This window comes from Ostrinia nubilalis, chromosome Z (assembly GCF_963855985.1).
Source record: "Ostrinia nubilalis chromosome Z, ilOstNubi1.1, whole genome shotgun sequence".
NCBI lineage: Eukaryota > Metazoa > Arthropoda > Insecta > Lepidoptera > Crambidae > Ostrinia > Ostrinia nubilalis.
In genome coordinates, this window is record NC_087119.1 from 10,291,225 (window position 1) to 10,316,294 (window position 25,070).

General features: G+C 35.9%; 2 protein-coding genes and 1 long non-coding RNA gene across 3 annotated transcripts in view; 1 reads left to right on the forward strand and 2 right to left on the reverse strand.

Moving 5' to 3' along the window:
- The window catches only part of LOC135086846 (peptide transporter family 1-like), a 79,244-nt gene extending 67,516 nt beyond the window's left edge, over nucleotides 1–11,728 (reverse strand). Inside the window, exon 1 of the mRNA XM_063981660.1 lies at nucleotides 11,533–11,728. Within this exon, the coding sequence (XP_063837730.1) occupies nucleotides 11,533–11,598 (66 nt within the window). The 5' untranslated portion in view covers nucleotides 11,599–11,728. The remainder of the gene's footprint in view (nucleotides 1–11,532) is intronic.
- A 2,198-nt stretch (nucleotides 11,729–13,926) lies between these two features.
- Nucleotides 13,927–16,026, reverse strand: LOC135087013 (uncharacterized). Its single transcript, XR_010260657.1, has 3 exons — nucleotides 15,868–16,026; nucleotides 14,785–14,829; nucleotides 13,927–14,164 (listed from the first exon to the last, which is right to left on the reverse strand). It is a non-coding gene; the product is annotated as an uncharacterized LOC135087013 (long non-coding RNA).
- A 2,088-nt stretch (nucleotides 16,027–18,114) lies between these two features.
- Nucleotides 18,115–24,240, forward strand: LOC135086475 (uncharacterized). Its single transcript, XM_063981199.1, has 8 exons — nucleotides 18,115–18,192; nucleotides 18,680–18,935; nucleotides 19,888–19,995; nucleotides 20,284–20,762; nucleotides 20,834–20,936; nucleotides 21,083–21,178; nucleotides 22,997–23,152; nucleotides 23,498–24,240. Exons 1-8 carry the CDS (start codon nucleotides 18,161–18,163, stop codon nucleotides 23,555–23,557), a joined length of 1,290 nt encoding a protein of 429 aa, XP_063837269.1. The 5' UTR covers nucleotides 18,115–18,160; the 3' UTR covers nucleotides 23,558–24,240.
- Nucleotides 24,241–25,070: the final 830 nt, after the last annotated feature.

Genomic DNA, 25,070 nt, shown 5'->3' on the forward strand with positions numbered 1-25,070 from the left:
CAAGTAGGAGTCTTTCCGACCTGACATCGCGCAGTTATCTTAACTAGTAGAGTCTTTTAATATTTAGGCTGAGTTTTAAGAAATTTGTAGTGGCAATAATATTCACCAAACCGAACCTAATTAACGACCCTGAATCCCTTGAGATTGGCACTGACTATTACAGTAGTTATTATAATATCGTAATTGTTAACTATATACGAGTATACGAGATAAAAATAAATTGTGTCAATTGAGAGGGAGCTGTTTTATTTACATTTTCTAATTTCACACAAGGAACGGTAACTTATATAAATTTCTGCAAGCCGGACAACCTCTTTTTCACGTGCAGACAATTCACTATCTTCTCCGTCTGCACCGGTGGCGGTTCAATTCCAGTCACCAAGCCGCCAGGAAAAAATCCTTTCTTGCAACCCAAATGGACAAAACTTCAGATATAATATGCCACAGAATCCTAATAATATGTCCAATCAACCCAAGTTTGTTTTCTCAAACCAGAATCCACAAAATTTCAGATTCCAGCCTAATCAAAATCCTAGACCTATTTATAGAATGCCTAGCAATAATAACAATCACTACAGACCTAATCCATATTCGGTTCCAATGAATCGATTCAATCAATTCCCACAACAAAATAACCAATTTAAATTCGGATTAAGCAACCCACCTTTGGCGCAGCGTCCCTCATACAAGTTGGACACTGATGTTTCAATGCGTTCAGCAGCTCCAATCCATCATAACTTAATAAATAACCCTGAAACCCCGGAAACACTCTTTTACGAGCCCGAGCCCGAGAGTCCCGAGGACCAGTACTATTATTACTACGACGGTCAGTACGAGGACGTACCTCAGTATAAATCAGAGCAAATAGTAGAACCGGAAACTCATAATGACGAAAATTTTCAAATAGAAGCCTCACCGGATATAAATCGGAAGTGATAAATCTAAATTATTATGACGGAATGTTAAGATTGCCACACGTGTTAATACCTGAAATTAAAGCAAAGTTTATGATAGATACGGGAAGTACACGATCGTTCATAAGCCCGAAAAAGGCTAACGAGTATTTCAACGCCTATAAATATGTAGAGCCATTTGAAGTCATTAGCACGCACGCGCGTAGTAGCCATAATGAAGTAATCCATATTCCAATTCCATTATTAAAATCATTTGCAACCACAGGAAGTCATAAGTTTTACGTGTATAACGTAGACAATCGTTTCGATGGCTTGATAGGTAGCGACTTGTTAAAACAGTTGGGCGCTACCATAGACATGGACAAACAAATACTAAAAACTCATAACACACAGTTGCGAATAATATATAGCCCACCATATGAAGTAACTATAGCACCGCGATCCGAGTCACGTGTTAAAATCCCCACCACTGTGTCAGAGGGTGACGCAATAATTAATTATACTAACTTCGGACAAGGCGTCCGTATGCCCAGTGCTCTCGTGAGCTGTCAACGAGGTTACGCGTATACCGTGATCCAAAATAGTTCGGATAACTATATAACGATAACTATATCTAAACCATTCGCAGTAGAACCATATAGTGTCAGTGAAATACCAGTTAATAATATCAGTGACGCACCACAAGGTTATGAGATCGACGAAGTGTTACAGCAGAATCTGGAAAAACTCAGGTTAGAACATATGAATGATGAGGAAAGAAAGGTTATTAGGAATCTTTGCTATGAATACCGTGATATCTTTTATTGTGAAAAAATACCTTTGAGCTTCTCGAACAATGTAAAACACCAAATCCGTACAAAAAATGAGGATCCTATTTACGTAAGACCATATAGGTTACCTCAAGTCCAGACAGACGAAATTAACAAACAAGTGGAAAAACTTTTATTAGATAATGTAATTCAGGAATCACATTCCCCGTGGAATGCTCCAGTGCATCTAGTTCCAAAAAAAATGGATGCATCAGGTGAAAGAAAATTTAGGATGGTCATTGATTACAGACGTTTAAATGAAATCACAATCGACGATAAATACCCATTACCCAACATCGCGGATCTTTTTGATAAACTAGGAAAATCAATTTACTTTACCACCTTGGATTTAGCAAGTGGGTACCATCAAATCGAGATAGATAAGGATGACAGACAGAAAACAGCATTCAGCACCCAAGCGGGTCACTACGAATTTCTGCGCATGCCGTTCGGTTTAAAAACCGCGCCGGCGACGTTCCAACGCGCAATGGATAACGTACTGCGTGGGTTACAAGGAATGCACTGTTTAGTCTACCTTGATGACATCATAGTTTACAGTAATAGCTTACAGGAACACATTCAGAGCTTAAGAAAGATATTTGATCGCTTAAGAGAAACCAACCTTAAAATCCAATTAGATAAATCTGAATTTTTACGCAAGGAAGTCTTGTACTTAGGACACACAATCACTAAGGAAGGTCTTAAACCGAACAATGACAAAATTAAAGCCATCTTAGATTTCCCTATTCCCACAACTACAACAGAAATCAAAAGTTTCTTAGGTCTTATAGGTTACTATAGGAAGTTTATAAAAGACTTCGCCAAAATAACACAGCCACTTACCAGTTGTCTAAAAAAACGTAATAAAATAATAATTGATGACAAATACAAATCCGCTTTCGAAACATGTAAAGAACTTTTAACAAACGCACCATTGTTACAATATCCCGATTTCGAGAAACCGTTTGTTCTAACAACAGACGCCTCTAACTTCGCTATCGGAGCCGTATTATCACAAGGAACTGTAGGCAGCGATAAACCGGTCGCCTACGCAAGTCGTACACTGAACGAAGCCGAGACGCGATACAGTACCATCGAAAAAGAATTATTAGCCATAATTTGGGCAGCAAAGCATTTCAGACCGTATTTGTATGGTAGGAAGTTTACAATCTACACCGATCACAGACCACTAGCATGGTTAAATTCAATAAAGGAACCCAACAGTAAACTCACCAGATGGAAGTTACGTTTAGCGGAATTTGATTATGACATCATATATAAAAATGGTAAACAAAACAGCAACGCTGACGCGTTATCCCGAATTAAATTAAACGCACTCACCAATGATGATAATATGTCAATGCAAGTAAATATAGACAATGATAAACCATCAAGTATAGTGACAATTTCATCAGATTCCAGTAATTCAATTAATTCCCAAAAACGCGTAGAAAAAGACGATTACGGAGCTATTAGATCACCATCAAATAGTAGCACAATATCAGCACCAGAAAGTAGTTCACATTCCGCAACAGCACACTCCGCTAAAGACATAGATACCATAGGTATACCCATATTAAATGAAGCAATAGACACAAAACCTAATCAAATTATAGTAGATTCTTGGGGATTAGACAAGTTAGAAGTAGTCAATGTTTCTAACTCAAAACAACGCATTTTAGAAATCAATTTACCATTAAATCGCCCTGATCTAATTAAAGACTTCTTAAAACGATATACCCGACCTAAAGTAAAACATTTTATCCACTTCACTGACCCTAATCATCGTAAACTATTTGTAGAAACAATAATAGCATAATTTAAAAAAGATACTGTACATTTCTTTGAATGCACAGAGCGTATCATTCATATAACAGACGAACAAGAACAACGCGCTATAGTACTAACCTATCACACCGGAACAACATGTCATCGTGGAATACGAGAAACAATAATGCGTCTTAAACGCACTTACTTTTGGAGTAAAATGGAAGAAACTGTTTCCAGCATCATAAATGCATGCGAAACTTGTAAACAAATGAAATATAATAGAAAACCTTTTAAGCCCGAACTACAGTTAACGCAAACTCAAACAAAACCATTTCAGGAAATTTTTATGGATCTGTTTAGTATAGAAGGCAAATACTATCTTACAATCGTAGACGCGTTTAGTAAGCTAGGACAGGCCATGGAAATACCTAATAGATCTACACCGGAAGTAGTTAGAGCATTGCTAAGGTATTTCTCATTTTATGGAGTTCCGACAAAAATCAATTGCGACCCTGGCTCAGAATTCAATAACGCCCTTTTAAAAGAAATGTTAACATTTAATAAAGTGGAATTACACATAGGTACTCCACATAACCCCAACTCAATGGGAATCGTTGAAAGATTCCACTCAACACTAATCGAGATTTACAGACTCGCTAAATTCGAACAAAAATTCACAGACGCAGCAGCCGTAATGACGTATGCAATATTGGCATACAATCAAACGATTCACTCAACGACAGGTTTAACGCCTTTTGAAGTAACTTTTGGACACACGGACTCTTCAAGCCCGTTTAACGTAGATTTTAATCAGCAATATACGCAACAGCTAGTAAAGGAACACGTAAGAAAAACGAAACATTTATACAAATATTTAACCGATAAAATTATTGAAACTAAAGAAAGCATTAGGAACAAACGCGGCGGTGAAACTGAATTCGACATCCAAATGGGTGATACAGTGTTTATAAAAGGCGTGAATGAAAGACGAAGTAAGGATAAACCCCGTTATCAAAAAGCACAAGTCTCAGGTGAAATAGTTAGAAACACAGTCCCTGTAATATCAAAAAATAGACCCACTAAAGTTCCAATTAAAGACATAAGGCGTCCTCCGCAGGTGCCTCATCCTGATAATGATCCTGACAATCCGCGCCCGGGCCCTTCAACTCGACAAACTTGATACGATACCATGATTAAAGAATTAAAAACGAATCAAGACGCTATTGCAAATAAAGTAACGATCTTATCCGAAATGGCGGGTATTATAGCCAATAATACCAATGCTACTCGACACAATTTCGCCCAAATCAATAAAGAGCTATTAATAATTAAAAAACAGATAAATCAAAGTAACGTAGAAAAATTAGAAAACAAGATCATTCAAGTATTTCATTTATTTATTCATAACTTTCAAACGATCTTTACACATTTGGACGATATTGAAACCGCTATAGCTTTTAGTAGACTTAAGGTGTTACATCAATCAATAATCGATAATAAGGAATTGTTAAATGTATTAAAACAGATCGAAATAACTAATAAGTTAGTATTCCCAGCTAAATTAGCGAATTTAGTTAAAATTGAACAGACCATAGAGTTAAAAGCATATTTTAAAGAAAGACAGATAACGTTTATTATGAGCATTCCCTTGGTTACACCCGACATATACAATTACTATAGAATAATTCCTTTACCCATCCTTAATAAAAATAATATCACCACCATCCTTGCACCTAAATCCCCTTTTATCCTGGTACAAGAGGCGAAAACTTGGTCGCTCCCCTCACCATGCCAGGAGATCGACGAAAACCTTCATCTATGCAGAAATGTGGATACTACTACACAAGAACAGGACTTATGCACTTCAAGTTTAATGAAATCGGAAACTAACACTTCCATGTGCAAACCTATAGCCGTGGAAATCAATAACTTGTACATCAGATCTTTTTATGAAAACTGGTGGATTGTGTATTCCAGAAATCCGGTAACCCTGAAGGAAACTTGCAAGGGGGAAATCACGAGAAAACAACTTCGTGGCACTTACCTGATTGGAATGGACGGAGTATGCGATCTCCAAATACAAAAGGTAACTCTCAGACGACGCCACTCTGGAGCGAGAGGCTTCAAATACCATAAAACAGCAAAGATAAACTTACCTGAAGTAGCACAAGGCCCTGTTAACGCAGATGAAGTAAAACCCGTAAACCTGGACGACATCAACTTGGACAACTTGCAGCTTTTGGCGTACGCGCTGAAATCTCCCGAAAAACAAGTGTTAAGTGATGCAGTGATAAACATAAAAAGTGTTAGTGTTGGCACGGTAATTTTGTATGTTATAATTGTGTTAGTTATAAGTATAGTTATATTTTATAAGATAAAGAAAATGTACCCAAATTTATGTAATCGAAACCCTCCGATTCCAATTAAGCAATCGGATGATTTCGAACTTAAGGAGGGAGGAGTTATGTCCTCCAACATGCCATCACGCATTATCCAAGTACCTAAATAAGCATTAAGATAACGAAATAAGCATATTAAGCATATCATATTACAATAACAACCTAAACTGCTGATGCTGAGTCGGAATAATTGAAATCAACATCCTGCAGTTCCCGGTAGACGCCTCACGCCACCGGACCGATAATCAGCCCTATATAAGGAGCCCGTGATGATGGTATGGACACATTAGATTCTAGGCTTCCAACTTCGAAGCACATTAGATTTTAGGCTTCCCACTTCGAAGCACCTTAGGTTAGTTAGGCTAGTACCGTTCAATCGCTGAACACTTAGTTGTAATTTTGTACTTTATAACTTCATTAAAAATCATTGAAAGTTTAAAGTTGTAGTTTTTTTATAAAGTCTGCTCGCCGCACAAACTTGACTACCTAGTAAACATAAACAAATTCAATGCCAAAAATAAAAGAAGGAGAAGTGATAACCCTAAATAGTTTTTAGTCTTGGATGACAAGCACTTTACTGTTGCAGACGGCTCCACCTACATCAATTTTTTAACAATAGTCAGACTAAACGGTATGACAAGATTGTTCGATTCACATCATATCTATTCCTGTGTGAATTTGCAGCTATTAGAGATGACACCCAGAGATCACATCATCACATATCAAATAACTAGGTATACTGTTTGATAAGTCTCAGGTTAATTAAACGGCTAAGTACTGGTACATACTTAATTGATTCCTTAGTTCCATCGTTGGTTAAGCTAAGTAATTAATAGTAATTTGAGTATTAATAAGTACGTACGAGTTTGGTATATTTACGAACGATGGTAAGAAAGAATTTATACACGCGATACTCAACAATCACTATTATAAGATTATGCAAGCTACTCGTATAAATGAAAGGCGGAATGCAGCCTACCCCATAATAAGTATCAGCAATGATGCAACTGCATCCGCTTGCTAAATGTTTTGGGGATTCTTATTTTTTTGTATAATTGGTGGATAAGGCGAACTTATGCCATCGGGCATTCTCTGCCAGTTCACCTTTGCGCTAAACAGATTTGGGATTCTAATTTGTCCAGTCAAATTAACCCTGCTGTAAACGTATGTTTGTCAAACTCTATATAAAAACACAGGTTAAAATTGTAGTTACGGTTAATGATAAGATGGTGCAGCCTTAGAAATGGAAGAAAATCAAAAGAAAATGCAGTTAATTCAGGCGCAGTTGCTTAATATAATTTAATACGTTTTTTTATTTCAAGTTCAAATTAAATACCAGGGGATCAGCAAATAATTTGGCGATCAAGTGAATACGTATGCCAGATAAGTCTACACATACAATGAAAGGTTACTCATTTATTTATTAAATCGTAATGACCTAATGACACATTACATTACTTCTCGAAATTTGACTGACGAACTGGAAATACCATAATAAGTATTTAAAACAACATAAGATAACCTAAGTATATTATGTCATCTGTGACCTAAGTTAATATTCATTATAGGTTCATTCATACAGGGTGTTAATCTTCAGGTTTACCAAATACACACAGTTCTTTATGACATACATTGACTTTTTCCCGGAAAAGAAAGCTATTTTATTTTGTATTAATTATTTTTTCACTTTCCAATTGTACAACGTGATGTTTTTGTTGCGGTTGGCTGACCTAAGTTTTCAGGTCATTAGTTAAATAATTTTAGATTTGCCCGAATTGGGATTTAGGTATAATATTACTGTAGGTCACAACACTAAAATTTGTAAATTTAAATTTCCTCTAATCAGTGTTAAATCACTACATAAAATATATAAAACAAAGTCGTTTTCCGTAGTCTGTCCCTATGGGGACGACGAAAACGACTTTGTTTTAGGTATACAGCATACATATAGATAAGCTTAGATCTTTAAAACTACGCATTGGATTTTGATGTGTTTTTTCAATAGATAGAGTGATTAAGGAGAAAGGTTTACGTATACTTAGTACAGTGCAAAGCCGGGGTGTAAATAAATAAAAAACAGTTTTTTTTTTAAATAAATCATAATAGTTTTTCACCCTGTATATATGTATCTCAAACCGGTTTAGATCTCGGTTACTTGACTATTATATTATCATATTACCTTCCACCACAATACAAATACTATTCAGTAGGCATGTCCACTCCCTTTTAAGTACACAAACTGTACGCAAAAGAATGTACAGTCACAGAATGAAAAGGTTCGTCAGTTTTCAAATTGATTCCTTCAACGAATCGCGAGCACGTGTTACCTTTTGAAACTAAGTTACAGAATAATCTCGAGTTAGAGAAAATAATCTTTAAATGTTCGTCAGTAAAGTTCAAAATTATTCAGATAAAAGTTGTTTGACGATTTAACTTGTCAAGAAGATTATTATGATTGATAAACTAAAACCTTCTTGTTGGTTCAACCTGCCATTATCTATTAAATAAAAAAACTACATTATGTAACATTGCACTGATGGGATAGAAAAATAAACAAGCAAAACCTTATTCGTTAGCAAACGTCATATTTATTTAAATGTTAGCAGCAATGTTTCTTGCACGGTTATGTTGGTAGGTTTGACTCTTACAGTACCTAGTGCAAGCGAAAACCGACACTAAGGTGACGAACCTTTTCATTCCGCGACTGTACCTAACTAAGTATTAAGTGAAAACTCTAGATAGTGTTGTTCACGAGTATTTCTTTCGCTTAAGCAAATACATAGTTAAGTGGGAGAAAGTGTGAGCTAGCAGTTTTGTAACTTTACTGATACATTACGAAAAACACTGTTTTCATTAAGAATGTTGTTCTGTGTAGTTTTTGAAGTTCCAAAATTGCAGCCAGTAAATAACAGGTGCAGCAATGACTTCACTAAATCGAAAGAAAGAAAGAAAGAAAGAAAATAACTTTATTTTGGCAACAACAAATTCAGGCAACATAGACCTACCTACACCACCTACACAAAAAAATAATAACTAAGTTGCCAAAAAAGGTCACCCACTCAGTAATATCTTGACAGTGTGACTGCCAAGACACTGATTTTCAGTGGGTGCCTTTTGCAGCGCTATACAAAAAAATCGAGAGGAGAATCAATGTTTCATTTTGTAACTAGGTATCTCTTCTTTGAAAAAAATAAACACGAGGCGAGCTATGTGAATGTTTCAATCCACAACCACAGACTAGACAGTCAACTGCACATTATTCAAAACATTTTTAATATAAAACAGCATTTATTACGACGACATGAAATGCAACCGTGTTTACCTTGATGCAAAATAGTGATCCTACTCCAATCTCTGTTTTTGTATAGGTACAGATGCAATTTGTGAACAGTGATGTCATTGAAGTTTACCTTTTAGAGCATAATAAGCGTAGTTCACGAATGGCATTGACAGAATTTGCTAAAGTAGGTCCCAAGCTAGAAAATGTTAATAGATACGGCAGGGTGTAAAAATACGAGAAAAAATTTATTAAAAGATTTATTGATAGATTTTAAGGGAAAAATTGAATTGGATTGAAAATTTTATAAGTTGTGATTGTCATTCATCGACTGAAAAATCTGCCTTTAAGGCTTACGCTATACCTAATGCGAGGGTGAACGCCTGCGCCCGCGTATTATTGCAAGCAAATGCGCGCTCGAGGAAAATCCGTCGCACGTGTCCGTGCCACACTGCGCTGCTCATACGTATCGGGACATTTGCGCGTAAGACATTTGCGCGAAAAGCCATTTGCACTGCACGCATGGACACTTTAGGGCAAATAAATGTCTTACGCGCTAGTGTCTTCCGCGCAAGTGTACCAGAACCCTGCTCATAGTTACATAGTATTGTTTGATACGGGCAGGAATGCGTGCGTGCGCCCGCGCGAGTTTTGGCGTAAAAAGGTCTTTAGGCCGTTAATTTATGTTGTAACATATTATCCAGAAATTCCAGCAATGCGATATTAAGTACAGTTATTATTTGATCGACAAATTTTTTGTTCTATTTAAGGTTGGTATCGGGTAGATTCATTTGATATCATACCTACTTTTTCTGTGTGTAGCAAATTATGTTTTTTCGTACTCATCAATTCGTACGCGACTCACTAATGATTGGTACGGCCAATCTATATGTATATATAAAAGAAAGTCGTGTTAGTTACTCCACTTATAACTCAAGAACGGCTGAACCGATTTAGCTGAAAATTGTCAGGGAGGTAGTTTAGAGCCAGGAGAAGGACATAGGATACTTTTTATCCCGTTCGAAATTTAAAAAAAAGTCTGCTTATTTATTGCCATTAAGGCGGAACAAAGTTCGCCGGGTCAGCTAGTGTGTTATAAAAAATGCCATTCACCAGGTATTTTCTAACCGCAATATTATGTCTAATCAATGTTGTATGTAGGTAATGTGCTTCAGACATTTACAAAATGATTTGATACTACGAGTAACTACTTATACTTAAATTGGACGATTGTGCGTAGGTAGGTGCTTTTTCTTTAAGTGCCCTTTGTTATGCTATCACAGAATACTTAGTTTATGATGCTAAGTATTATCCTTCAAATATTACTAAGTATGTGTACTTATACAGAACAGCTGTTGCTATGTAATATACTATGAGTAAATGGCTTACCAAACACCTTTATGCCTTAGCATCACTCTTTTTCTGAAATGACGCTCATAACTGATATTTTTCCAGTGTATTTCCTTCCACGGCAATTATACTTACTCGCGAATAAAAAATGCAAGTGAATCATAAAATTTTCTGGGAGGAAACACGAATAGAAGTGATCACGTGAATAGAGTTGCATCAAGTAACCTATTTGTCACCTAGTGGTTACACTGAGTCTAATAAGATTTCTTTCTAATTATACAGAATTAAGACCGCCAGTATTAGGTATATTTTGCTGTAATATCGCACTTATAACGAACTAAATAGGATGTCTTTATGTGCTGTCGTTGGTAAATATACATTTTGTAACCCACTTATAGTGGCAACTTTTGCAATTTGATGCGAAATGAGTGTTCACATAAATAATATACTATTAAATAGGTAATCACCTAATCAGTATTTAGTACCTACGCAAAATAAAAAATAATTGTAACTGAGGTAGGCAGCAAGTAAGTAACATTGCATCATCGTCATCAGTCGACGTCATACCTGCCTATTGTTCACACGAGATGTCAAGTAGGTATACAAGTCAATAACTTGTTATCATTCTATTTAATAACCATGAGAAAGCTATAAACAGCGTTCTAGTACAAACTAACTCCTATTAAAACTTAATAGCCCCATTCAGCACGGGAATTGGGAAAACGTATGTTAATGACTAAACTACAACTACAATAACCTTACTTCTACTCGATATAGGTTGTAATGTTGTAATACCACAGGTTTTGACGTAACGAAGTATACGTGTTAACTATCATAAGATAACATTATCAATATTGTCCAATAAAAATCACAGGATTCATATTTTCATTGATAAACCGTTATCACATAAACATCAAAAGAAAGTCATGTGACCCTTAAAAAAACTGCAATTAAAATTAGAAAGATCCCAAAAACTATTTTAAATAATACTCTAAATTACTATAAATACTCACATTGGTTTTACTCGGTCTTTCCAAGAGGTCGGTGTTTTCAATCTCTCTCAATTCAATTTGGTCCATTGCACTGTTATTGTTTTAACATTTAAAGAGCAATTAAAAATCGGTTGTGTTCTTTGTAGGTTAAGAACTGCAGCGTTCGTGATAACGCGATAACTCTGATAATGGAGCATAAGTAGCAAGCGGGCGTAGTAACCTCTAGATCCTATTGCAAACAAATCTGAAGTGTTTTAATGTAGATTCTGGAATTTCTAGATAACTCTTTACATTATTATGCAATATTGTTTTAATTAACTTATAAGGAAGTCGCCACACATCCGCACAAAGCAAACATTGAAAACAGAGTAAATATAGCAAGATCTATAAAAGCAGGACAATGAGTGATTTCAATCGTCTGAATTATTAGGTGACGTCATTATTCCGCGAAGCAAAATCAATTAATCTACGCAGCTAGTGTCTTTTCATGGCTACTACAGTTATGGAAACTTCATAATTAATGCATGTGTCAGTGATATTGTAGTATACACGAACACATACTACGATTCCGTACTTATGACCTCTCTAATCAGTCATCTAGCGTGAACATGTGCAACGGACGAGTTAATATAGGTAAGTGTACAATATTCAGCTCACCATGCTCTTCCATCCTTTCCAACCACAAGTAAGCTGGGCTGTTCAATTAAAATGAAACAATCCTAAATATTCGTGAATCTAATAAACAATTTTGGTGGAACAGCAACTTTATACTTACTCATTTTTTTATTTACAGTACGAGATACAGTGAGAGATGACGTCTTGGCAGATAGACATCTTTCAGCAGGCAACAAGTTTAGTACAACTCTAGTACAAATATTAATACGAAGAATTCATCTTGTCAGATAAATTCTCAATAGTTCACTGATCTTGTAAGATCTTGTATCGATAAGTGTCCTCGTTTAAGATGACGGCCTAAACGACCTTAGTTACTACTTGATAAGAAAGAGTTACAGAAATACGAAAGTTCATGATGACATGATGAAAAAACATTAATCAGGCATCCAGGCATCAAACAAAATCGAAAGGAGACTAAGATTAGTTACAAATAAAACAAAGTCAATGAAAACAAAATGAATCCAAATTTATTATTATCAAAGAGGCAACTCGTCAGGAATCTCCAAAATCTTTTTACTTTTCTCAGCAACTTCTGTGTGGGACAGATTCGTCAATTCTATGGATAAATAATTGGATAGATGACGGTATGTTTGCAACGTGAACAAGTAGACATTTGTGGGCATTTTGTGGCAGCATATCAGCCTGATAGATGTCCCAAGGACGTTTCCAAGGCATCTAGCCCATACGATGCAAACTAGATTGATGATTGCCTTCTTTCGTTTCCTCATAGACTCTAAAGAACGACTTTGCATTGTAATCATTCGCAGCAAGGTTAAGAGCAGTAGTAACAGCAAGCCTTCCTGGGAGCAGCGGGGATGAGGCGAGTGGGGTAGGTCTGAGTGAACACAGTCTTCCGAATGAATGGGTTGATGGGCTCACACACTGTGCGGTGCTTCAGCTCCATGTTCATCCGAGCAAACTTGTCGCCTTTCTCCTCCTCCTTTCTGACCAGTATATAAAAAGGGCGAAAGTCGTTCGAATACATTTTGCTAATTTGGATTCACTGCGATTTTTTACGAGAAATTTTGATTTTTTTTTGCACCGCACATTGACAGTCAAGATTTCGGATGACTGAATAGAGAATAGCAAAGAGAATAGGCGAATGACTGACGGATTCGAGTATTTTCATAAAAACTTAAAAGTTTTTCATCTAGAAAAAATATATTTAACCTTTTTGAGCAAGAAAAATGAAATAAATAAAAGCACAGACAACAAAAATATTTTTTTACTAGCGGCTCGCCGCAAGGCTTTATACGGATATACAGGGTGACAGGGAAACTCGACCTACTTCTTGAATGGGATTATACTAGAGGTCATTAGCAACAAATTAAGTCCAGTGAACCAGGGGTCAAAACTGGATGGTTACTAAGTTATTCGATATTGTAGAAATGTCTGACTTGTTACCATAAAATATTAATTGCGAATAAACTTACTACTCCACTCTAAACATTAAATTGATACTTTTCTGAAAGCTGAAAAACAAAATACGGGCGACAAGACAAATAAGGTTGTATAGACTAATCGCCCATAATGCCCTTCTCCCGGTACCCCTTACCTACCTCACCCTATAGATTTGCATACACATACATGGTACGTTTATTAAAGCATTAAACGTATATCCAAATAAAGAAAGTAGTGTAGGTAGTTAAATCAAATCAAATCAAATCATTTATTTTGCGAAAATGGGTTTACATCAGTAGGTGTTAAAATTTTTCAAGTAGGTATCTCCATCTTCCATCTTTATGCATGCAGAATTATTAGTTAGATGAGTAATACTTTATTTTCCTCTGCATCTAGCACACACGGTGGTCGAAGTGGTATGAAACACTTCTTTCAACTTTTCTAGGAGCTCTTTGTACTTCAATTTCTCTTTTAAAATTTTGTGGTCTTTTAGTTGGTCTAAAATCTTTTGAATCTCTGGTGCCAAAGTCGTAAAGCTTCCAACTGATGTGTCGCTTTTTCGGAGGTTCTCTTGTGCCTGCCAGATCAATCCTTTAATTATTATGTGTTTTCCAAAGAAATCAAGTAATTTTTAGTATTTTATATAAATTTTGTATCGCGTTTAAACAAAGTATTTATCTGAGGCCAATTAAATTTAGTATGGAGATGTGCTGTTTGCCAGCCGATGTATGAACTTTCTCCTAGGCACGTATACTTTTACAAATTGAGAGTCCTTATTCTTAGGACGCTGCGCCGCGCACACAGTGCACTGAAAAAGAAAATCTGATGGGATAAATCTGTTACAGGTTACGGCATACATGTTTTCTTATGCCACTGCCATTGTTCTCATCTTTTAAATCGTTTCTACAAATATCTTTGTATTTGGTAGGTCCTACTTTTATGACTCTTTCCACTATCTGATGGTACTATATAACCCGACATTTTTTCAATAAGGTGTCAACCACGTTATCTTAACTTTATACGAGTATTTCTAGAATTTTAGGAGTAAGTACTGCTACAGACTGTCTGATGGAATGAATACTTAGACATATTTCAATGTCTAGCTTTAAATGCAGCCTTAAATTTCTTTATGGTATCCTTAAAAATGGTATGAAAAGCTTTTAAATCTTTTAAAATATTATTATGGGCTGAGTCTACCGTTCTTAGCGATTGGTGTGGTTGATTGGCTTTCCGGCATGGTGCCTAAAATTAACAAAATTAATTAATCCTAACTTAAATTCCTAAGCCCTTATTAAATACCAAACTAAGTAGGGGAGAGTTCGGTATATTGTACCGCCGGGTAAATTGTACCACCCTCATATTTCGTAAAGTATTTATTGAATGTCTGTAATTGCAACACTCAGCGATACACAACTAAAATCAATTAATATCGGCCATGTGGTTTTTGCAGTGACAACAAACACGTGTGTTTTATTTTGAAAAGTATTTTTTCATTGTTTTCACGTAACTTTTGACAATACATGTTTAGTTTGTAATTTTGTTAAATTTAATCACAGGGTGTTTCTAATATATTATTTAGAAGCGTAAATTAGTGTGGATTACAATTATTTGAAATTTTTTTCGGTATTTATAAGCTATATTTTTTACAGATTTTTTAAAAGCACTATCACCTAGTCGGCTAAATTGTACCACATCAAGTTGTATGGAACTTTACCAAAGGATTTTGAATTTTTTTTTAGTAAATCATATTTTGAAGTTATGATAGCGTAGTTATGTTTGACTAACAATAAATGAAAGCAAAAGACTGGCAAAGTAGATTAGGTACAAGTGTGCGTTACGATAATTGGAATTACAAAACTTGTACTCAAAATCGTGATAACGTGTAAAACAATATCGATTGTCTATGTTATTAACTACTGTTCCTTTTCGTTTCCTAATTTGTTAAGAATGTATCGTATAATATTTTGCCATAGTTTTTTTTATAAGCTTGAAATTTATTGAAATCCAATTTAGTAACCCTGTGGTACAAATTATCGAACCGGTTGGCTAAATTGGACCGAAGCTCTGAACTCGCACTTTGTTGATTTGTGCTAAATATACAACAATCATGTTAATCAATACTTATGAAATAGTAAGTTGAATAATGTATCTTTTATTATATACCATGGACATTAGCAAAAACAAAAGAAAACTATGTATAAAGTGGGATTGAAAAAAACTGGTCCAAATTAGCGGACTCTCCCTTATGACTTTGAGTGGTTTAAGATAAAATAAACTTACGGCATTGGCGAAGCAGATGACATAAATAAATATGGCCAAGAAGTAGAAAGGTAAAGCATTATTTAGTTTCATTTTCGCGTACCGGTGAAGTAGACTTTACGACAAGTAAAATGTGAAAGCGCTACTTGTACGTTTATGGTCAGTAAAAATGCAATATATTCGAATTCAAAGGTTCATGGCGATAAAACGGTTGCAACATAAGTTACAATAATTGGATTCGATTACAGATTTAGGTTCCAACTCCTTGCCAGTCAATCATTTTAGGATAGCTGCCAAAGCCACGATGATCCAAACTTCATGATGCACCACCAACGTTCTTTCTTACCTATGTTGGGAGCATGCGCTGACAACCTTTCAGCTTTATAAAAAATAGCGTAGGTCTGGCGTTCACTAGCTAAGTGTGTAGGAAAGTCTACAACCAATTAAAAAGTTCAACATGCTTAACAGATAGTTTCTTGAAACCTTATACCGCATTGTAAATGAAGTTAGGGACCGAATCACAAGATAAATGATAGCACATTAACCCAAATTACAACTAGTAAATTCATCTACGAATAGCTAGTTATAGAGTTCGTTACACTCCAGTTTGCTTTTTAATTTTTCATGAGACTGCATTAAATTCCGCACCTTTAAGGCTTGGTATTTCTGCTAAAGTAGGTATTTCGCGCTGTCAAAATCTGCGCGCGCAATACTTCGCCGAAGACAGCGCGCCAAAGAGCTCTCGCGGCTACACAGTATAGAAATACGCAGTTGGTTAGGTTAGGTTGACTTCCTTCCGTTCAAGCGTCACACTCACAGCACTTTCTAATACAAATCATATCCAAGTGATACAAATTAATTATGATTTACTCGTGTTAAGTTATTAAAATTGTAGCACTTAAGTTGCATGTTATAATTTACTTCATCAACATCATCATCATTTCAGCCATAGGACGTCCACTGCTGAACATAGGCCTCCCCCAATGACTTAAACATCGCACGGTTGGTAGCGGCCTGCATCCAGCGCCTTCCTGCTACCTTTATCAGGTCGTCGGTCCACCTTGTGGGTGGAAAACCCACGCTGCGCATTCCGGTACGCGGCCTCTATTCTAGAACTTTGCTGCCCCATCGGCCGTCAGTTCTGCGTACTATGTGCCCTGCCCACTGCCACTTCAGCTTGAGCAATATAAATTTCATAAAATCCGATTTGTATGAAAATTAAAATAATTTAAATGAAGATATCAATTTTCTGACTTCACCATACCATTTATATGCCCATGTTAACATGGGCTAGTGTCGACTCATATACCCATTTACCTAACACCCTGTATATTTAGATTACATTCTTCTGTAACATGTAAATTGTAAACAAAGCTGTAGGTAGAGCATTCAAATAAAGAAATAAATAAATAAAAGTACTACCTATTACTGCCTCTAATTATAACTCTCGTCATCTAGCTAACAGTTCTTTGATTACTTGACATGTTAAAAGAAGTGTTATATGCACCTGTGCACCTTCCAAACTGAAAAGAGACATTCGATGATAATTACAGGGAAAACTCACTTAACCTTTTACCTGTCTTTCGTCATAGCTTTCCTTGTAATTATGTGTCGCCTTAACCCTTTAGTATAACCAAGCTCTACTACCATACATAAGAAATTTATTTATTTATATGATCACAATAATAGTCATAATAATTTTAAGTAACTGGGACTATATTCTTAATTGTGGACTAAAATAGTAAAAAATATTAAATCACATTTTTGGTTGTTGCGCCGCGAAATTGTTCTTTGTTGGCGCGGTGGCGGCGCGGCGGCGGTTTTACTCGGTGCGTATGAACAGTGCAAAGGCGCGGCGCGGTAGCGGCGTCGTGTGCAGGATCGCTTAGATGAGTGGGCAGAATGACTGGAGGAGCCCAGTGCTGGGCATCAAACAGTCGCCGCTCTGTAACTAAAATAAAGGATAGCGTTTTTCAAGATACATCTTCCACCTATACGCAGACTCCAGTCTGCACTCATACTAGACGGTCTGCGTATAGGTGGAACATATCGGGAAAGGCTTCGCTTAATTTCCATTGCATTTCCCAGTTGATGAAATACACAAAATAGTTAATCCAAAACTGCCCTTGATTAAATAAAATACCTACCAAGAGTCAATTTTTTTGAAGATTGGCACAGTAGGGTTAATACCAACATCTAATGCCAAGAATTTCAGCACTACATAAAGTGTTAATCCACCCATTCCTTTTTAGCGCAAAGAATATACCACTTATTACAGTTGGCTCTACAATTTACTTATCGTCTCCTGTCTACAATGATGTTCATCACTGATGGAAGTGATCTTATGTAAGGAAATACAATCCCTCAAAAAATTTACCTAAAACAAATAACTTACCTTTTTGACAACTAAGTACTATTTTTGTACATTTTTTTATTGAAAAAAAAAATACGAGAGTGTAGAGCCGCATATTGATGTATTGTCAATTTAACACAACGAAATGTACATAAAACTTGAGATAAATCAGTCAAAACAATATCTAAACACCAAAATATTGGGAGAGTAAATAGGACGCGTCGCGACCATGCGACCTGGTTACAAAGTTTTTGTTTGTTTTTGTTGTTTGTGTTGATTCTCAATAGTTTTCTCTTTGGATGTTCTCGTGCAATTATCGATAATTAATTATTTTCCAACTTTTTACTTGTTTATATTTCATTTTCGCGTTTTATTATCAAATCTATTTACTTAATTATGACAATGTTCTATAAGACTTTCTAGAACATAAAGTTGGTCCTTTTTGGTTTTTGGTACATCATTAATTTCTGTTTCTTCCAGAGGCGTGACAAGAGTTCTGGAAATAAAATACATGGTGATAATACGTTCAGCTTTCCGAGTGGTGGGCGCATGGCCATCCAAATTCATTGGCGATGTACAGACTACGTCAGATGTAGTGGTAAAATACATACAGCTGGTTTTAAACGTGGTTTGCCAAGTAGCAGGGATCCTATACCTGCGTGAAAACATGGACAAACTAAGCTTTTTCGAGTTAGGCCATAGTTATATTACCGTGCTCATGTCCCTTGTGTCTATGGTGAGTATCTACATATATATATCTATAAAAGCGAAAGGTCACTGACTGACTGAGTGACTCACTCACTCACTCATCACACAAAATCTCAGAAACTACAAGTGCAAGGGTCTCAAAATTTTGCATGGGGGTTCCTTTTAGAACGTGGGTGCTCACTAAGACGAGACTTTGCAAAATTCTACCCCTAAGGGGGTAAAACAGTAGGGCCGCTAGTTACGCAATATTATTTATGTAATATAGTGTGTTTTTTAGAGGTATACAACTTCAAAATGAAATAAAATATGTAAAAATATATTTTATTCATGTGGTGGTCTTGTTTAAAAGATGTTTGTATGGCATTTATGTCTCAAAATGATTTCGGGCCTAAGGGTGCCACGGTTGGCTCAAATGTACCGTAATCGAGATGTACAATTTTCAATTTCTTTTTCGGACAACTAGGGCCATACATCGACAATATCGCGACGAATGTTGGCATTGAATTCCGTAGTTTATCTGCGCAGTAGTGGACTTCACATATCCCCAGAGAAAATAATCCATTGCAAATTAAAAAATCCATCACGTGAAATTATGCGCTCATCGGATGTTTCCCGCAATAAATTGAATGTGTCGCGTGCTGGTTAGATGGTAACACCATCTTGTTGAGCTCTGCCACATTAATATCATTCATCTGAGGAATGAAAATTACGAAAATTACGTCGACCGTAATATGGACGTTTGTATGGAAAACCATGATGAAACCACCAATGAACCATGTTTTTTAAAATACATTTTTTTTTTCATAATTTGCAAGCGTTGTTCTGAAGTAATTCTATTTAATTATGAAATGCCAAAACATACTGTCCACAAATGTACCATCAACTACCAAATTAATGTGGTGGCAGAAGTCGCGGGTTTGACGCTCACACATGTTTTTACAAGTTTTATATTCCATCTAAAGTTTTATAAACTATTTCAGTCTCGAATCATAACTCATTGTACAGAAGCCTATCAAGAGATCTTCAGTTTATACGTGAGGAAAATACATTTATTCAATGTAAGGAACGATTCCGAGTACGCTATGGAGGTTAATATTCTTGTATTATATAAATTAAAAATCGTCCAGATTTTTTTTTTAATATAAGCTACTTAAGCTTTTGCTCTATTTCACAGGGTAAAAGGTTAATGCTTTGTCATTTTAGTAGTTCAACAGTCAGTCATGCCTAAGTAATTTAATTTAATCTTATCTAATTGACATTTATCTAATCTTACTCGCTAGATAGGTACAGTAAGAGGCTGTTCAGTATTGTAAACAATACTACAACATTTGTTAATTTTTAACAAATAGTGTCATTTTTCAACATTTTTTTTACAGATGCACACAAAAATTCACAAATTGTGTTACTTTCTTACATTTTTCATTCACGCCTTCATGACATTGGGCATTTTAATGTTCAACCTTATACCTATGTATAGTAACTACATCAATGGGAAATTTAACCGCGAAACTGGTGCGTTTAGTGGGGTAAGTAACGCTACCATGGAACATGCGGTGTACTACCTATGGCCTTTCAACGACACCACCCACCCCATAGGTTACGCCATCATCGTCGCCTTCAACTGGTACATTTCCCTCGTTTGCTCCATTAACTTCTGCACATTCGATCTGTTCCTGTATCATCTGGTGTTTCACATTTGGGGACATCTAAAAATTCTTATTCACAACCTGGAAACCTTTCCTCGTCCGATTGGAGCCATTAGAAATGAAGAACAAAATGATTATACAGAAGAAGAATCGAAGCAAATTTACGAACGATTGAAGAAGCTGGTTCAACATCATAATCTAATTATAGAGTAAGAATAGCCGATTTTCTTTGGTATTATTTGTTTTAATGATAGTAAGTTTTATGTGTGATACGTTTTAGTTTCATTGCAAGGATTTCCGATACATTTGGACTATCGTTGTTCGTGTACCTGTGCTATCATCAGGTCTGCGGTTGTATTCTGCTACTGGAATGTTCTACGCTGGTAATCACCTTTTATTCACCTAAGCTAAATCTCAGTTTAAAAATATTGCCAGTAGTCCCTTATAGCTCTGAAAAAATGATTTTACACTACTTATAACATATGTACCTACCTACTTTACTGATTAACGTTACACTTTAATGTTTTAGGAACTAAGCGCTTTGATCCGCTATGGACCCCTGACTGCAATCATATTTCAACTACTAATCCAAGTGTCCTTAGTCTTCGAACTGCTAGGATCAATGGTGAGTATTTTGGTATTATAATGTAACTAACAAAGCTGAAGAAATAAATCCAATATTTTTTTTCTGTTACTCATGCTAATATTGGTACTTGAACTTGGCTTGACACGCGACTGCGTGTCTAGATTCCCTTTTAAACTATCCCTATCACTGTGAGTACGGATTGACACTAAAAAGGTTTGTAGGGCGCGAAGTGCTATACTTTAAGAGGCAAGGGAGAAAAAGTCTCGAGTACCTGCTCTCTTCTAATTCGGTTTGTACTATGTCGTGAGGAAAGCAAAACAATGGGTAAGGTGGTCATGGTGTGGCCAGTAGTTTAAAGATTTGCTGGACCACTCACTGCTGGAAGGGATTAGCTCATGGGTCATGTTAACATAGCTGGGCATTAACTCGTTAATCCGTTAATTAACGAAGTTAACATTTCTCTTAACGGATTAACTTTTAAGTTAACATTAAAAATTGTTAACGGACTCGTTAACTTCCGTTAAATGATCCTAAGTCCGTTAATCGTTAATCAAATACCTACTATTTACCAAAAAGCAACAGCAGGCACGCTGAAAAACACTAGACAAACGCGTTCTGACTAGTACGTTCGGGCTTCCAGAACCTAAAACAATAGTTTTTGTAACCAGAAAGAAACGATATAAAAAAATCTTTTTTTTATTTATTTACAAGCTTTATATTGACTTCACTTGTTAGTAAGTATGTGTGGGGACAAATCTTGCAACCGAATTTAAGACCAGTTCTCCTCAACCGATGGAGCTGCAATTTGGTGTACTTACCTTAAGTACGATGAAAATGCAATGTTGTGGTACCATTGAGCTGGTCTGATGATGGAGTCAGGAGGTGGCCATAGGAACTCCTAAATGAAACGGCGGAATCGCATCGAATTTGGGTTCGTTAGATTTGTCTTTTTGAGCACTTTAGTACTAGATGATGTCCAGGGTCCTGATGATGGAGTCAGGAGGTGGCCATAGGAATTCCTAAACGAAATGGTGGAAACTTATCGAGTTTGGGTTTGTTGGATTTGTCTTTTCGAGCACATTGGAGCTAAATTGTATTGTAATTAAACCAAGGCTCTGAGATTGAGATACTATAGACTAAGGGCTGGTGAACGCCAGACCAACGTCATTTTATAAAAGCTGAAAGTTTGTCTGCGTATGCTCCCAATATAGTAGGTTAGAATGTTAGTGGATTATGAAGTTTGGGTCATCGTGGCTTTGGGAGCTATCCTAAAAAAACTGTCTGGCAAGGAGTTGGAACTGTCAAAACTGTCTGGCTAAAAAGAGGAATAAATTCCATGCGCGATATCGTCGTTCATATTGCAATTTGTTCAATGACAAAAAATTCAAAAAAAAACTCTAACAAAATATAAATTATTTAAGGAGACTTTTATATTTATAAAAAAGAACAAACTGCTTAGGAAACATTAGTTAAAAAACATTTTGTTGTCTTAAAAGATTTTTTTCCCGTACGCTTTTTTTACTCTCCTGTAAACTTGTCATTTTTGACATAGAACAAATTGCAATATGAACGATATAAGCTTTCGAAATTATTTGCATGTACAATTATTTTTTTCGTTTTATTATAATGTGTTAACGGATTAACGATTAACGTTAACTTGCGTTAAATCTTGCTAAATGTAACGTTTTAACGTTTAACGAAGTTAATTTTTTTATTAACGGTTCAACGATTAACGAAGTTAACTATTTGGTTAACGGTGCCCAGCTATGCCTGTTAATCCTCCCAACCAAGCCCAAGGTATAAAGAACCATGGGTGTAAGAAGGTGTCCACAAGTCAAAGCAACCTTTGAATTTCAGACTGAAAGCCTGATGAACGCTGTGTACGACTTGCCATGGGAATACATGGAGGTCCGCCATCGGAGGACAGTCCACATCATGCTGAGACAGTCTCAGGTCTCGCTGAACACTAGGGCGCTGAACATGGTGGACATCGGCTCGAGGACCATGATTGCTGTAAGGATTACCCCAAAAGGGCAGCATTTAACTTAGAAATTGTGTTTAATCCAAAAACTTTGTGGATTGATGACCACGGGATTTAAAGTGTAACTACGCATCAAAAATTAACTTAGCTAAGTACTTGCGCCCGTATTCACAAACATTACTATGAGGTCTCACAGTGCTTCACTTAAGCAAGCATCGTTTGTAAATTAATCGTTTCATTATAATAATCCATACAAATACAAAAATATCCAAGTTATTTTTGTGTACTTACTTTCTTAATCCAACTTTTTAAGCCTCGATTTTCAAGATAGGTTTAAACTAAAGACACTAAATTACTTTTTTCCTTTTTTTTTTCAGATAATAAAAACGTCGCTGTCATACTTTGTTATGCTGCGGACATTTGCTACTGATGATTAAACTTAATTAATAATTATTATTAATTCTACGAGTAGTAAAAGCCAGTCACTTTTAAATAATCACTACACATAATAACTAACGTCTGACATAGGTAATTATTAGAGAAGCATCAGAAAGTTTGTTGGCATTTTATTTTGTATTAATAAAACACTTTCCGTTAGTTTCTTAGTTTACTAGCAACAAGCAATCATTTTTAGTAAAATTATCTTACTGTACAGGTATCAACCTATTAATATCAATGTCTTTAAACTTTGAAAGAGCTGAAATTATATTATTACTTAGCTTATGGTACGGTACTACGTTTTTTTTTACGTTACGTAACGTTTTACGTTTAAGTTGGTCGTATGATATTATGTTCCTACGGTATTACGACTATGAACTCGACTAAATTAGTCTAATGTAACCTATCTACCAATAAAATATACAAAAAAAAAGCAGCGAGGCATTAAAGAAGGAAAAATAGGCAAGATATAACTCGTTTTCGAAATCGCAGATCGCAGCAAGAACTAACTACAAAAGATGAGTCTTGAAAGATTCCTGAAAAACACTAATAACGATCGTTTCATACGGAAAAATCTTGCCTAGTGGCAAGAAAATTTTCCCGCAGCAGTCGTAGCTGGTTTGCTCGATCGTAGTAGTTCGTAGCCATTCGTAGCCGTAGCCAATCGTAGGTCGTAGCTGTGGTAATAGCGTGTGTTCTGCGCAAAAAGTACCTAGGAATATTCTACGACCGTTTTCTGGAGACAGCGGGACTCAGTCATCTCATTTGCATAAATATATAATTTTACTCTTCCAGGATGGCTCAAACGGTTCAATTTAGCATTGTGAACTCACCGTTAGAAGCACGGAATTAAAATTAGAGATAGATAGAATATTACAAGAAAATAGAATATTGTATTTTTTCTTCATGTAGGTAGGTGCTAACACAATACTTGCACATGATTCTATTAAAGCTATTCATTTTAATATTTAAATAATAAATAAATATAAGCACGTACCTAGACATTAAAATCTGTTTTATTTATTAACCTTGTAACAGCCCAATTATTGTTTAGTGAAAATTTTATTCAAAAAATGTTGTTGACTGGATTTAATACTATCACGAATGCTTATTGAAATACGTTATAACAATAGACCTTAGAATAACCTTCTAACTTTCTAACAATTAATTAATAGAAAAAAAATAAAAATTATCAATCAATTTTCGATGAAGTTGCTTCTAAATGCCGCATTTCGGGGTCTCCACTGAGCAGACATGCGCAAAGAACAGGCACTAAGGCAAAGTATTGATTAAACCAGTGATTCTCAACATAATTATGAGTTGCGAGGGATACCATCTCTAAAATTTGGCAACCAGGACAGGACGCGTGAAAACCACGGATTTTAGAGTCCAGAGCAAAAAACCTGTCACATGTCTATACATGTGACAGGTTTTTTTAGCTTAGTCGCGTCGACCGGCTTCGGCGTAAGAACGAAATTTTTAAAAACCCGGACTACAAATGAAACCCCACCC

Bases quoted from the DNA above. Each gene is read 5' to 3' on its own strand.
- LOC135086475 (XM_063981199.1), top strand. From the start codon at position 18,161: ATGATGTTCATCACTGATGGAAGTGATCTTAT. The intron at 19,996-20,283 runs GTTAATATTCTT...TTTTTTTTACAG, and splicing joins ATTCCGAGTACGCTATGGAG to ATGCACACAAAAATTCACAA. The intron at 21,179-22,996 runs GTGAGTATTTTG...TTTGAATTTCAG, and splicing joins TCGAACTGCTAGGATCAATG to ACTGAAAGCCTGATGAACGC.